General features: G+C 49.0%; 1 protein-coding gene across 8 annotated transcripts in view; it reads left to right on the forward strand.

Moving 5' to 3' along the window:
* CHD9 (chromodomain helicase DNA binding protein 9) overlaps nucleotides 1–12,867 on the forward strand; it is a 3,201,601-nt gene that overhangs the window by 727,862 nt on the left and 2,460,872 nt on the right. For all 8 annotated transcript variants that reach the window (XM_069639531.1, XM_069639523.1, XM_069639522.1 and 5 more), the window contains 2 exons: nucleotides 5,784–5,852; nucleotides 5,935–5,987. In XM_069639531.1, coding sequence (XP_069495632.1) covers nucleotides 5,784–5,852; nucleotides 5,935–5,987 — 122 coding nt within the window. The remainder of the gene's footprint in view (nucleotides 1–5,783; nucleotides 5,853–5,934; nucleotides 5,988–12,867) is intronic.

The following is a 12,867-nucleotide window of genomic DNA, read 5'->3' on the forward strand; positions in this document are numbered from 1 at the left end:
GAGAAGATCCAGGTTCACCGCCTGCAGAGGAGGGCCAGCCGGTGGGTTTCCCGCCACCAAACACCGAAGAAAGTGGCCCGAAGTTCTATACTTGGTGAGGGTCCGCAGTGCAGTCCAGTGCTCGAGTATGTCGGCAAAGGCCATCCTGTCGTCTGTACTGTGGCTGCAGCACCAAAGAACCAAAAGGCGGCCAACCGCGAAATAGCAAAACCTGACACCTACTACTGACACTGCACCCGTTGCCACCGAAAGTCACTGACGACCACCAAGTGACTTATCTTCATCACCCCAGCCTTGTCGTGGTCTACAGCATTTTTAATCTTTGTGGGACATCCACAGCTGGTGTAGCAACCTGACAATGGCCACCACTGCGACATACCTACATTGTTGCCTTTCTGACGCTGCTTGGTTCCCTTTTCCTGCTTGACACAGACATCCCAGGGACTCCTACTTCCAAGGGGTAGGGTTCATCCTCGAGGGGCATCGTCGAGTAAAGCAGAGAAACTTCGCCTTCCAACGCACCCAAGGTACTGTGACGAGAAAGAGCATCTTCCATCCTCAGTATTCACCCAGGAGTCTCAGATTTGTCTTTAATACTGTTCTCCCATGGCTTCCCAGGCACTTTTGGGTTGTGGGATCTGTAGACACAGAAGCAGACTATTAATGAACATATTTGGACTAGGCTATAAAATACAACATGAAGCACACCTTAACTTTTCCTTACAGGTTGCCCGGGTGGGGGGATCCTCACATAGTATTGCATTTTTACCCTAAAAAATGCATTCTGACTATGTTCTAAGTATTACCTGCCTTTCTGCAATAATGTTAGAGGTTATCCCTTGCCTACTTTAAATGTTTTTTAATAACTGTCAGCAGTTGATGCATTCTAACTGAATTTAAAGGTAACAGGAGTACCACAAAGAACTGCATATATTAAGTTGGTAGCTGATTAGATTTCTAGTACAAAGGGAGTCTTATTTATTTGCATATATCTACCTGACTTTTTGTCCTTTAATAAAAGGACTATGTTGTCACCCAATGTGTGTGGACAATCCATTGTGGAGAGCTTGGGGGGGGGATTCACTGTTTCCTTCACTGTGGGAGGATTGGCCCTCCTCCTACCCCCACCTGCGAGACTAAGAACCTCGGGGTCATCTTTGACTCCAGCCTTTCCTTCTCCGCCCATATCTCTTGGGTCTCTAAAAAGTCAAACTTCCTACTGCACCTCCTCTGAGGTACTCTGCCTTTCCTCTCCTTCCCCCAGAAGCTCATGGTATCCCAAACTCTGGTTCTCTCTAGGTGGACTATTGTAACAGCCTCTTTATAAATCTACCCCCCTCTACTCTCCGCCCTCTGCAACTAATCCAGAACAGGACTGCGAGACTTGTCCTTGGCCTCAAGCCCTGGGATCGTATCTCTCCAGCTCTGAAATCTCTCCATTGGCTCCCAGTGGATGCAAGGATTAAATTCAAAACCCTCTGCATTGTCCACAAGGCTTTCTGGGGCCCGGGTCCAAAATACATTCAGCCATCCCTCCGCATATACCTCCCCTCTCGAGCTCTTCGCTCCTCTACCGCTAACTCCCTCAGGGTCAGTCGTTTTTCAACGAAACGAGCTGGGGGTAGATCTCGGTCTTCGGCTAGGGCCTCCCTCTAGAACAGCCTCCCTGCCACTCTAAAACTTGAGGAGAACCATCTCTGGTTCCACAAGCACCTCAAACCTTCCTCTTTTCTTCTACCTTCGCTCCCCCTCTCCCCTGCTGATCTGTTCTGTCTTGGCACTGTGCACCTGGCCACACTCTGTCCTCCGGGCCCAGGTACCTGCTCACCCTGCCACCCTCCCGCACTGCCTCCGGGCCACCCCTTGCACTGGCGTCTATATCTGTACCAATACAGCCCCCCCTTTTTCTTCCTGCACTTAGCAGACCTACCCTGTCTGCCGACTTAAACCTAGCACTTGCAAATTGCTGGCTGCACTACCACTGTTTGTTGCCTTTATTATTTATGTATTTATTATTATTTATCTGTTTCTCCTCTGCTTCGCACTTTCCACTTCTCCCCCTTCCATGCTGTTTTCCCCTCCCCCTCCCCCTCTCCCATGCACTTGCGCGTTCTCAATGTCACTGGGCCTAGTAAGATCGCTGTTTTGTTCTCCCCTGTTCCCCTCCGTTGCCTTGACGCGCTCTGAAACACTTGTGTACGAGCGCGATAGAAATAAAATATCAATACCTAAGAGCCAGCCTGTGTCACCTCCTTTGAGTCTGTCTTGGTTGCTTGTCCATAGCTACGATTAGAGAACCCTGGCTGTGGTGCTCTGTGCCTCTTCCCCAACCATATAGTGGACAGAAGTACAGATACCCCCCTCAAGACTTTACACTGGCTTTTGTTAAGGGAGCACCGATTTGAAGTGGGGTTGCCAGGAGATCTTCTGGGGAGAGCTGTAGTGGCCTGTCTCTTACCTGTGCACTGGATGTTCCCCCTCTCCAAGCACACTTCCTGCAACGGGCCTTTAAATCCGAACTTCCAGGCTACATGTCGATGTTATTGTAGACCTAATCACTGTTGAGACTGCTCCACTTACCCCTGCCACATACAGTTGTTAGGCATATTCAAACTGAACAAATCAACCTGAAACAGATTCCTGTTTGTTGTGGGAAGGGGCAGGGTTTCTATATCCGTGTGCTAAGGCCCACCACCGACATAGGTGGCATGGCTGATGGTGTTGCCGCTCTGTAAGAAACAAGAAACCATGTCCAGTGATATTCTGTCACCCCAAAGTAAACCTAAGAACATAGGTGCATGCTGAGGAATGGCTCCCCCATAAATTATAGCACTTAATTTTCATGACCCCTCTCCCCCTTCTTCCAGCAGCTTGTGGATCGTCATTCCAGTAGGCCATAGGCACTATGCAGCACCAGGCAGGACATGAGAATATCTTAATGAAAGACTGCATTGGTCGAATTGAGCGGGAACGGTCGGGAGCAGAGTTCTGCTACTTTAATTTTTTTATGTTAACAGTTCCACTACTTTTTTTAAACCTTTTTCACCATTCCGTAACTGTTCTTTGTGAAGTTAAAGCACATGTCTCCACTTTAACACCCAATAGCAGTTAAAGCTAAACTGAAATCTGTTTCAACTCATTTGCCTGTCGAGCAGCGTGGCTGCAACTCTTGAAAAATGTGTTGCACGGTGATCCCGGCTGCGGTCACAGTTCCACTCCTTTTTTTGGTACACTTCTACCACTGTGAGAGAGTCGATGTGACATGACACTGTGATGGTTGATACCTACTCTTGTATACAATGTTGAATGTGATTGGGACACTGATTTTAATGCAGTTTCATGTTGTGTGTTCAGTTGATGCTAAAAAACATATAGAAAGCTTTTAGAATAATAAAGGCTCCCGCCTCTCCACAGCCTTAAAGCCAAGAGTCCATCCACAAACACCCTGCAACCCAGACAGCCTGACAGTTAAGATCTCTGGATCTGGTTGGGAGAACTAATATGGGACCGCAGTGTTGTTTCCTTGTACAACGGAAGGACACTTTCTGTAAATGGGTCAAACAATACAGAATATCCCCTGCTTCAGATGAACCAATTGTCCAAACACCAAAACATCCTAGCCCTGTTCTAGAAAGCAGGGTTTCAAAGTCCCCTCCAGGCAGTTTCCAACAGTCACTACAGTTTCAGGGAGGTTAGTGTCACTATGCACTTTTAGTCTTGGTGGATCTGGCAGTCCGACATCCTTGTTGTGGTTTGGAATTGGCTCTTTGTCTGTATTGCCACGTGAGATGATATGAACTCTGATGGTTATTGGACCCCTTGTGCCCTCAGTCATCTGCAGTGGACAGCTGTGTAGTTCCCTCCCCCACTCCTCTCCTGCCCCCATTGTCTCAAAGGGACTTAACTGTGCCTTCTGGACAACTGGTGCAGGTATTGCCCCCCAAACCCTTTTATTGAATGATTCTGGATAGGATTCCCCTCTTCTCCTACTCTGCCCTTGGGGTAGTGTTTATGGCTAAATTGCTGGTATTGCGGGTCCCGAGGTTATAGCACTCTGCTCTTCTAATCTTCACAATTTGGTCACTTACAACAACCCTTTAGTGGATTTAGCGACCCTGACTTGCTGCAGTGATTGTCTGGTCCCAGCTTTGGAAGGATACTTTCCAGTTGGTGTAACTCACCCTGATTCCGTTTCACTTGGTTGATTCTAGGACAAAGAGGCGGAAACGCATTTGTTTTTTGACGGCATGGCTTGGGAGAAGGTTGTACAACAAAGACACATGCCGGACCAAGGGGATGGACATGGGACCCTCTCCACTACCTCATCCCTCAGGGTTGGGAATTGCTATGGTTTCCTCCGTACCCCTTCCATGCTTAGCTGAGAGGTGGTCTCTCCCCCTCGACAAGGCCAGGGTACTAGTCTTCTGTCATGGGCAGACATAGGGCAGTGGATATGGCCAAGGAAATGTGCACAAGATCACACACTGAGTAATATGTATCAACGACATGCACTCAGGAACCAAGAAACAGGCATACTAATCCCAGGATGTGCAGGAGGATACAAATATTTGAAAAGGGATGTGGGGTAAGCAATTAGAAGCTCCTTATGATTTCAAAGAAAGTCAGCAAGCTGCTCACCCACAATTGCTGTTACAGGTACTTTCAGCGTTAGGCTCACATAGCACGATGGCATTGCATAAGGTTACTTAAAGACAATACTCACGAGGATGAGAAACACCACCTCGAATGTCGGCGAAACCAACAAACTCTGCTGATCAAACAGGGACTCAGAAAGGCTAGAACCGCAAAGGGAGTTTAACTTAATACTCCTGACAAGAGACAAGTAGGAATAGTGCTTACAAAAAAGTGAGGAAAACAGTCATTTGCACAGAAGTTGCTACAACAGCACAATACACCTAACAATCAATAGGAAGCAAAGGGAGAAGTGCAAGGGAAAACCAGGAACAGATCCCAAGAAAAAGTAAAGGAACAGGATAAGGGAAAAAGAAATTATTATAATTTTTTGTTTGTAACGTGCTTAATACCAGGAGTGGTTTCTAAGTGCAGGATCAGGATTCAAACCAGGGTTGTGCTGCCATGTCTTGCTTCCAAGACCAACGAGTTGCCCCTGTGTTATTCTTCCTCCTTACACTTGTAAAACCTCCCCCTTCCCACTCAGTCAAGGGAAAAAAAAGTACACAATAGTACATCTCTCAATGAGCGGGCATCTACAGGATCAAGGTTACACTGCAGAACAGGGCAAGGTCAAAGTAATAAAGAACACAGACAAACTGAGCTGCATGGGAAAAGGAAAGCACTGTAAGGTACTGACTCCCCCCCCCCCCTCTGTGTGGTCAGTTAAATCATAATGGGCTTGGAGCTTTTTGCCCCAATACCATATCACTGTTGGCCAAACTCTGTGTTTGTTGAGGCATATTGAAAAATATGAAATGAATGACATATTGATGGTTTCTGTAAGAACATTTTAGTTTTTTCTAATATTTTAGTTATTCAAAGGCAAATATTTTCAGGAGTTTCTAATAGCCACAACACAATCATCAGGTTTTAATTAAAATATTCAGCTAACTGTACAGTTTCTTTAGTGTGTTTAAAAATGTACCAATTTTAACACTCCCATGTTTGATAATGTTACTAAAGCTATGGTTGCAGTAATAGTTTAGAATCTCTAGAAATGTTATGGTCTTAAGGAACTATACAAACTCTTATTAGTCTACAGTGGAAACAAAATACTGTATTTTAATCATACTTATCCATGTTCCTAGGAGAACCCGAGTGAAGATGATGCTTCAATAGTTGACAAGATTTTTTCATCAAGGATTGTGAAGAAAGAAGTAAGTTGGTAGTCTTGTTTTAAATAGTTTAATGAAATGATTCTGTTGTGGATAAGCTAAACCATTAACTTCTGCCTTTTAGACATCGTCTGGAATTGTAATTGAAGAAGAATTTTATGTCAAGTACAAGAACTAGTAAGTGATTTTTTTTTTAAACATACTTACAATTATTTACAAATGTATATGCATCATTGTTGTCCTTCCTGTGCTTTGGCACCTTCATTTGCTTGTTACGTACAGATTAATGCAAGGAAAAATTCTCCTTCAATAATTAATAGTCTTTAAAATATGGTCCTGTTATTTTGTGTATGGCCATATATTATTTTCAATTTGGGATTGGGTAAACAAAAATGAGATTTCAGTATAACAGTAATGGTCTGCAAATTGAAAGCTGTTGCTCTTAATCCATTCTATTTCTACACCTAAAAAGTGTCTTCATACTTATGTATATTGCCTTTCATGTGATTGTGGGTCATTGTTTCCTCAAAATGTTGGTGAGTAGGGGGTTGCTGTTGAACAGCCGACACATGGAGACGTGAGCCTCACGAGCTCCGCCTGGGCCGCCAACATCCTGCTGCAAATATCCTGTTAAACTCACTTAATCCAGTGAATCTCTGCCGCGATCGTGGCGGAGTGCCCCTGCTGCATCCTGACCGCTTTCCGGGTGAAATCGATTCCGAGAGAATCTGGTCAGACACACCCGAATTTGGAACAGGGTGCAGACACCATTTTGTAGTCGCATTGGCCGGTGGCCTGAGAGACTGCGGGCCTCGGCGGAATCCGTTCTGGAAACGTGTCTGTGAAGTCTGGCGAGGGAAGAGGGCACTGCTGTCTGCAGGTCTCCTGCGCTGGGCAAGCTCTTGAGGAGGCGTGAGCCCCGGCTGCTGCAAGACTTGGAGAGCTGAGCTGCAGCCCGGCTTGCTGCCCTTCCCTGAAGGGTGTGCTGTCCTGGCGCAGACCTGCTGAGTTAACCCTGCGCACATTCCAGGCTCCTGTGGTGCCGCAAGGGGAGTGAGGGGGAGCGGCTGTCAAGTGGAGCGCAGGCAGCCTGCCGTGAATCACAGCAGGCAGGGAGGATGAGCGCCTTGGACGCTGTGGTGGGAAAATGCAGCAGAATGCCCAGTGAAGGAAGGAGTGTTGTCTCCAACGCTGGAGCCGAGTAACATCCGGACATACTGCTGTCATCCTTGGACTGTGGCGGCGGACTGCCATATGCTGGGGTATAGCCTGCGCACATACCTCTAAGATTTTCCACTGCCTCTGAGGGAGCGCAGAACATCAGGTAAGCATCATATTAGCCTGCTGAGTACCTTCACGGCAGGGGTGCTTCTATCTAGAGCACAGATTGTGCGTTGGCCAAGGACTGGAGGAAGAGTGAGCCCAGTAGACTGAACTTCATTGTTTAGGGGGCTGAGTACAGGCCAAACTGCGACAGGGAGGTAGGAAGGTGCAGAGAATGGGTCCAACGTGGCTCTTCATCATTGGGCACTCTACTGGCTGGAGAGGGGTGAGGACCACGGGAAGGGGAAGCCTCCGGACATTACAGGCAAAGGCAGGGAGCCACCCATGTGAGTGTGTGCGGGAGCGGCATGGATCACAGTTGAGGGCCCTGCACTGATGGGGAGTGTGGCCGCATGCCCAACTAAGGCCACCCGGCTACATGGGCTGGCACTAGACCAGGGGCAAGATCTACCAGAGTCCAATCCTATTGGGGGCATGTGCGGAAGGTGCATGGGAGCCCCTTGAAGCCACAACTGCATCACAAGGGCCGACAGTAGGCTTGTGGGGGAAACGGCTGCTGGCAGAGGGTACCCAGTCACGAGTGGCGCACATGCGGAATGGGGAAAGACAAGCCGCAGAATGCTGGCCTCCAGAATAAAATGGATCACTACACAGTAAGTGGCTCCCACCTACGATGCACGAACCAGTGGCGACCAGTGATTGATCAACAGGGGGTAAACTCCAGATCTCACTCACTGATGTCAGGAGTGCCATTGGGGACTTTAGGTCCTCTGTGGAGGGGTAAATAGATAGCCTGGCATCAGAGGTGTCCTTTCTGAAACAAGATTTCAGCAAACTGTCATCGCAAGTGGGTAAGGCGGAGCAGCGCATTTCAGACTTTGAAGACTCGCTCAAGAGGATGAAAAAGCAACTAGCATCCATCTCGCAAAAACTCAATGCTGCAGAGAGCAGGGCGGAGGACAGTGATGGCCGATTGCGGAGTAACAACCTCCGTATTCTTGGGCTTCTACAGAAAGAGGAAGGGTCCAGCATGGAACTTTTTCTAGAGTAATGGCTGATGGACCTGAAAAAACTTTTGAACTTCTTCTCTATATAGCGGACTCACCATGTCCCGACGGGTCGTCCTGTTTCTGGGGCATCTCTGCTCACTTACTACCCTCTTACACGTTGCAAGAGCTAAGGGCCCGATCACATACAACAGGAATCGGATTGGGTTCTTTACAGATTATACTAGGGCAGTGCATCGAGCCTGCCAATCCTTTGAATCCATGAAGAAGAAACTGTTATCCCTTGGTATCAAGTATGCTCTTTTTTTTCACAGCGCTGCTTAAGGTGTACCACAAGACAACGGTCCACCTTTTTCACACATCTGAGGAAGCATGGGCCTGGATGGAAACACACATTCAAAGGGATTGTGTCCTCCGACGTATTCCTCATCTTAGATATCTCGTTCCAGCTCTGCTGGCCTCGGAACATTTTTTCTCTCTAGAGGGCGCTGCGCGTCGATGTCCTCCGAGTCGATGTCCCTCGACAGCCGCCGTATCGACGTCGACGTCATCCTGCCTATAAAGGCCGCGCGCAGCGTCCGTTGCTCAGTTCCGTTTTTCCGCGCTTACTCAGTGCCTCAGAATACCGTTGCTCAGTTCTTGTCAGATTAATCCTATTTACCTCGAGTCATTCGATCCGTACTCGATGGCTTCCTCGTCGGAACCGACAACTCTTCGATCCGGCTTCAAAAAATGCAGAGATTGTGGGAAAAAGATGTCGCTGACTGACCCTCACAGAGTTTGTCTGTGGTGTTTGGGAGCTGAACACCATTGTTCGGAGTGCGAGGACTGTATGTCCATGACAGCTAAGGCCCTGAAGGAGCGTAGGGGGAAGCTGGAGAAAGGTAAGACTTTTAAAGCTTCTTCTTCGTCGACGAAGTCGAGACACTCGTCTCCTCGTCACCATTCGCGCTCCAGGTCTCGGAGTGGGTCTCATCACTCCTCGAGATCGAAGCACTCGAAGAGGAGACGTCGAAGATCCCCTTCTCCGTCTTCCTCTTCCTCTGTTTCGCCAAAAAGAATCCCTTGCCCCACGAAACATAGTTCCCGGGCTGAATGGGAGGAATTCCGCAAAAATATGATGAGCGTCTTCGAGAAAGCGGCCTCGACCCCCTCGAAGACTGCCAAGAGCGATGCTCTGGTCGAAAGACCCGAAGGTCGAAAAACGCCGCGAGTCGCAGTACCCGGCGAAGGAAACCTCTCGAGCGCGTCTCGAAACCTCGAGTAGGACTATGACCTCCAAACCTTCCTCGAAGGTTCCGTCGATGCCGTCGACGAGGGTTCCGTCGACGCCGAGGTCGATGTCTTCGACGCCGTTGTCAAAGGGACCTTCGACACACGGGTCTGTCGACTCGACGCCAGCTTCGACACCGGCGTCGACGCCAAGAAAAGTCACGGTTACGACACACCCAGTGACTATCCCCAGGTCCTCGACGTCGATGGCTTCGAGATTGTCGAGTAGAATTCCAATTCTGTCGAGGTCTTCGAGGCCTCCGCCTTTGTTTTCGACGCCACGCTCGAAGCCTTCGGCGTCGACGACATCGACGTTTTCGAGGCCGATAATGACAAGTTCGGCACCCTCTGCCTTGGAAATGGGATTTACTCCCTTTATGACTTCAGAACAATTGAGAACTATGTCCTCAATTTTGGAAGAGGGTGAATTGTCTGAACAGGAAGACACATTTGAGTTGCAGCGACCTGTAACCCCAATTAGAGAGGAATTTTCCTCTGAAGAACGCAGGTTAAAGGATCTTCATGATTCCTTACATGAGGCAAGTGGGTTAGACACTTCCCCTGAGGTGGAGTTTGCTAGGCCAGACCCGGGGGAGCATGCTGAAACCCCCTATAGAGCCTTAATGGCCAGAATCACAGTGTTCATGGGGTGGTCTGCACCTTCACAATCTTTCCAACAAGATGACCTCACGGATATTCTTGACAAAGGCCCATAGGAGGATCCTGTGGTGCCTTTTCATAAAGCTCTTCAGAGGAAGATCATGACAAACTGGGAAACCCCAGATGTCGTACCAGCAGTAAATAAAAAACTGTTTACAAAGTACAGGGTATCTTCTACAGACCCGGAGTTTTTGTCTAAACACCCATCCCCAGAAAGTCTGGTGGTACAGGCAGCATCCTCTACCGATGTCAAGACGGCTTATCCTACCGTCCCACAGGACAGGGACGATAAAAAATATGATGCTATGGCAAAGAAAGTCTTTTCAGCATGTAGCATGGCGTTAAAATCTGTGAATGCTACTTGCACCCTTGCTAGGTACAGCCATACACTTTGGGAGTGTGCTTCTACAGCGGCTGACTGCATCCCGGAGGGAGAAGAAAGGGATGCGTTCCTGAATATTATACAGGACGGTAAAGACGCTATGTGCGAATCCCTCCAGACGGGCATTGATTCGGCTGGCAGTATCAGCAGAGCAATGGCGGCAAGTACATCAACCAGGAGATTCGCTTGGTTGAGAAAGTCTGGTTTTGCCCCAGATGTGCAAGCCAGGCTCTTGAACATGCCATTCGATGGCTCTTCTTTGTTCGGGAAAAAGGCGGATGACAGTTTAGAGAAACTGCAAACTTCAAAAGCAGCAGCAAAATCCCTAGGAGCTGCAATCCGTCAGACTCCCTTTCGTCCCACAAGAACCTCTGCGAGGGGCAAGTCCTTTCGCTTCTACTCCGCATTCGGAAGAGGTAGAGGACGACCGGCTCAAAGGGGACAAAGAAGAACTACCCGAGGTGGACGGGGTAGATATTCAAAAGCCGCAGCAACAGCAGGTGCCTCTTTACCATCGGCATCTGCATCAGCCGCCCCAAAACCACTCTGAGGACTCCCCTCACAGGACACCTGTAGGAGGCAGGTTGACTCAACATCTGGCAGTATGGCAGGCTATCACGTCAGATGCTTGGGCATTGGAAACAGTTGCCCAAGGTTACTGCCTGCCTTTCCTACGTATACCTCAGTCATCCACCGGGGATCAGCTCTCAGAAAGCACCAGATCCGCTCCTCTTGCAGGAAATTTTGGACCTGCTAGAGAAAGGTGCCATAGAACCGGTACCTGTAGCGGAGAGGAACAAGGGCTGGTACTCCCCTTACTTTCTCATTCCAAAGAAAGACGGAGGACTGAGACCCATCTTGGACTTGCGAGAATTGAACAAATTCCTCAGAAAAGGCAAATTCAAGATGGTCACTCTTTCTCAGATCCTCCAGGCCCTTCAGTTCCAGGACTGGTTGGTATCTCTGGACCTTCAGGACGCTTATTTCCATGTGCCTATCCATCTCAAACACAGGAAATACCTGAGGTTCGCAATTGGCAACTCTCACTATCAATTTCGAGTGCTGCCATTTGGGCTGACCTCCGCCCCGAGGGTCTTCACCAAGTTAATTTCGGTAGTGGCTGCAAGTCTAAGGAGGGAAGGGATTCACGTCTACCCCTACCTGGACGATTGGTTGATCAGGGCTGTTTCTTCGGAACAAGCTCAGATCCAGCTAAATCACGTGTGCCACTTCCTTCACGGACTGGGCTTCTCCCTCAATTTAAAGAAGTCACAAATGATACCATCGCAGAGACTCCAGTTCATAGGAGCGATCCTGGACACTTCCCTGGGAAAAGCCTCGCCACCAGAGGTGAGGGCTCAAGATATTCTACAGATGGTTACCAAGTTCCAACATGCCCAACGTCTCCCAGCCTTCGACTTTTTGAGGTTGCTAGGCCTCATGGCATCCTGCATTTTCCTAGTGCCAGAGGCTCGCCTGAGAATGAGATCCCTCCAGTGGGCACTGAGGACTCGGTGGTCACAATTCTCAGGGAGAATGACAGATCTTCTTCAGGTTCCCGGCAGGGTGGCTCGAGACCTTCAGTGGTGGGCCTGTCAGGAGAACATTCTGAAAGGAGAACAGTTTTGGCAACCCTGGCCGGAGATAACAGTAGTCACGGATGCCTCACTCACGGGGTGGGGAGCCCACGCCAACGACTTGACCATCAGCGGTCGTTGGTCTCCATCGGAGTCCAGACTACATATCAACCTGTTAGAGCTGAGAGCCATCAGACTTGCGCTGAAGGCGATCCTGCCAGCTTTACAAGGGAAGAACGTCCTGATAATGATGGACAACACTGTGGCCATGCATTACCTCAACAAAAGAGGAGACGTAGGATCACTACCCCTGTGCAGAGAGGCGATGCAGCTCTGGTTTTGGGCAATCCAAGAAGGAATCTCTCTATCGGCAGTTCACCTAGCCGGAGAGAAGAACTTGACAGCGGACGCTCTGAGCAGGCAGAGCACAGTCTCCCACGAGTGGGAGCTAGCTCAGGAAGTCCTTCAAGAGATCTTCGCCCTTTGGGGAACCCCTCAGGTAGATCTGTTCGCCACCAGCCTAAACAGGAAATGCGACCTGTTCTGCTCAAGGGAATTTCCCCCGAGAGGAGCTCTGGGAGACGCGTTCATAGTGGACTGGGAGTTTCCGCTTCTGTACGCGTTCCCACCGGTCCCTGTCATTCCTCAAATGATCAGGAGGTTAAGAAGATTCCGGCGAACCATGATCCTAATTGCCCCGGATTGGGCCAGGAGAACGTGGTACCCGGACCTTCTAGACTTGTCCATCTGCCCTCCAATTCGACTTCCACTCAGAGAGAACCTACTCTCACAGAAGGGAGGTTGGGTTCTCCATCCAGACATCAAAACCCTCAACCTTCACGCTTGGCTTCTGAAAGGCTGAGGTACAAGGATTG

Source organism: Ambystoma mexicanum, chromosome 1q, assembly GCF_040938575.1.
Source record: "Ambystoma mexicanum isolate Mex_15411 chromosome 1q, UKY_AmexF1_1, whole genome shotgun sequence".
Taxonomy (NCBI): Eukaryota; Metazoa; Chordata; class Amphibia; order Caudata; family Ambystomatidae; genus Ambystoma; species Ambystoma mexicanum.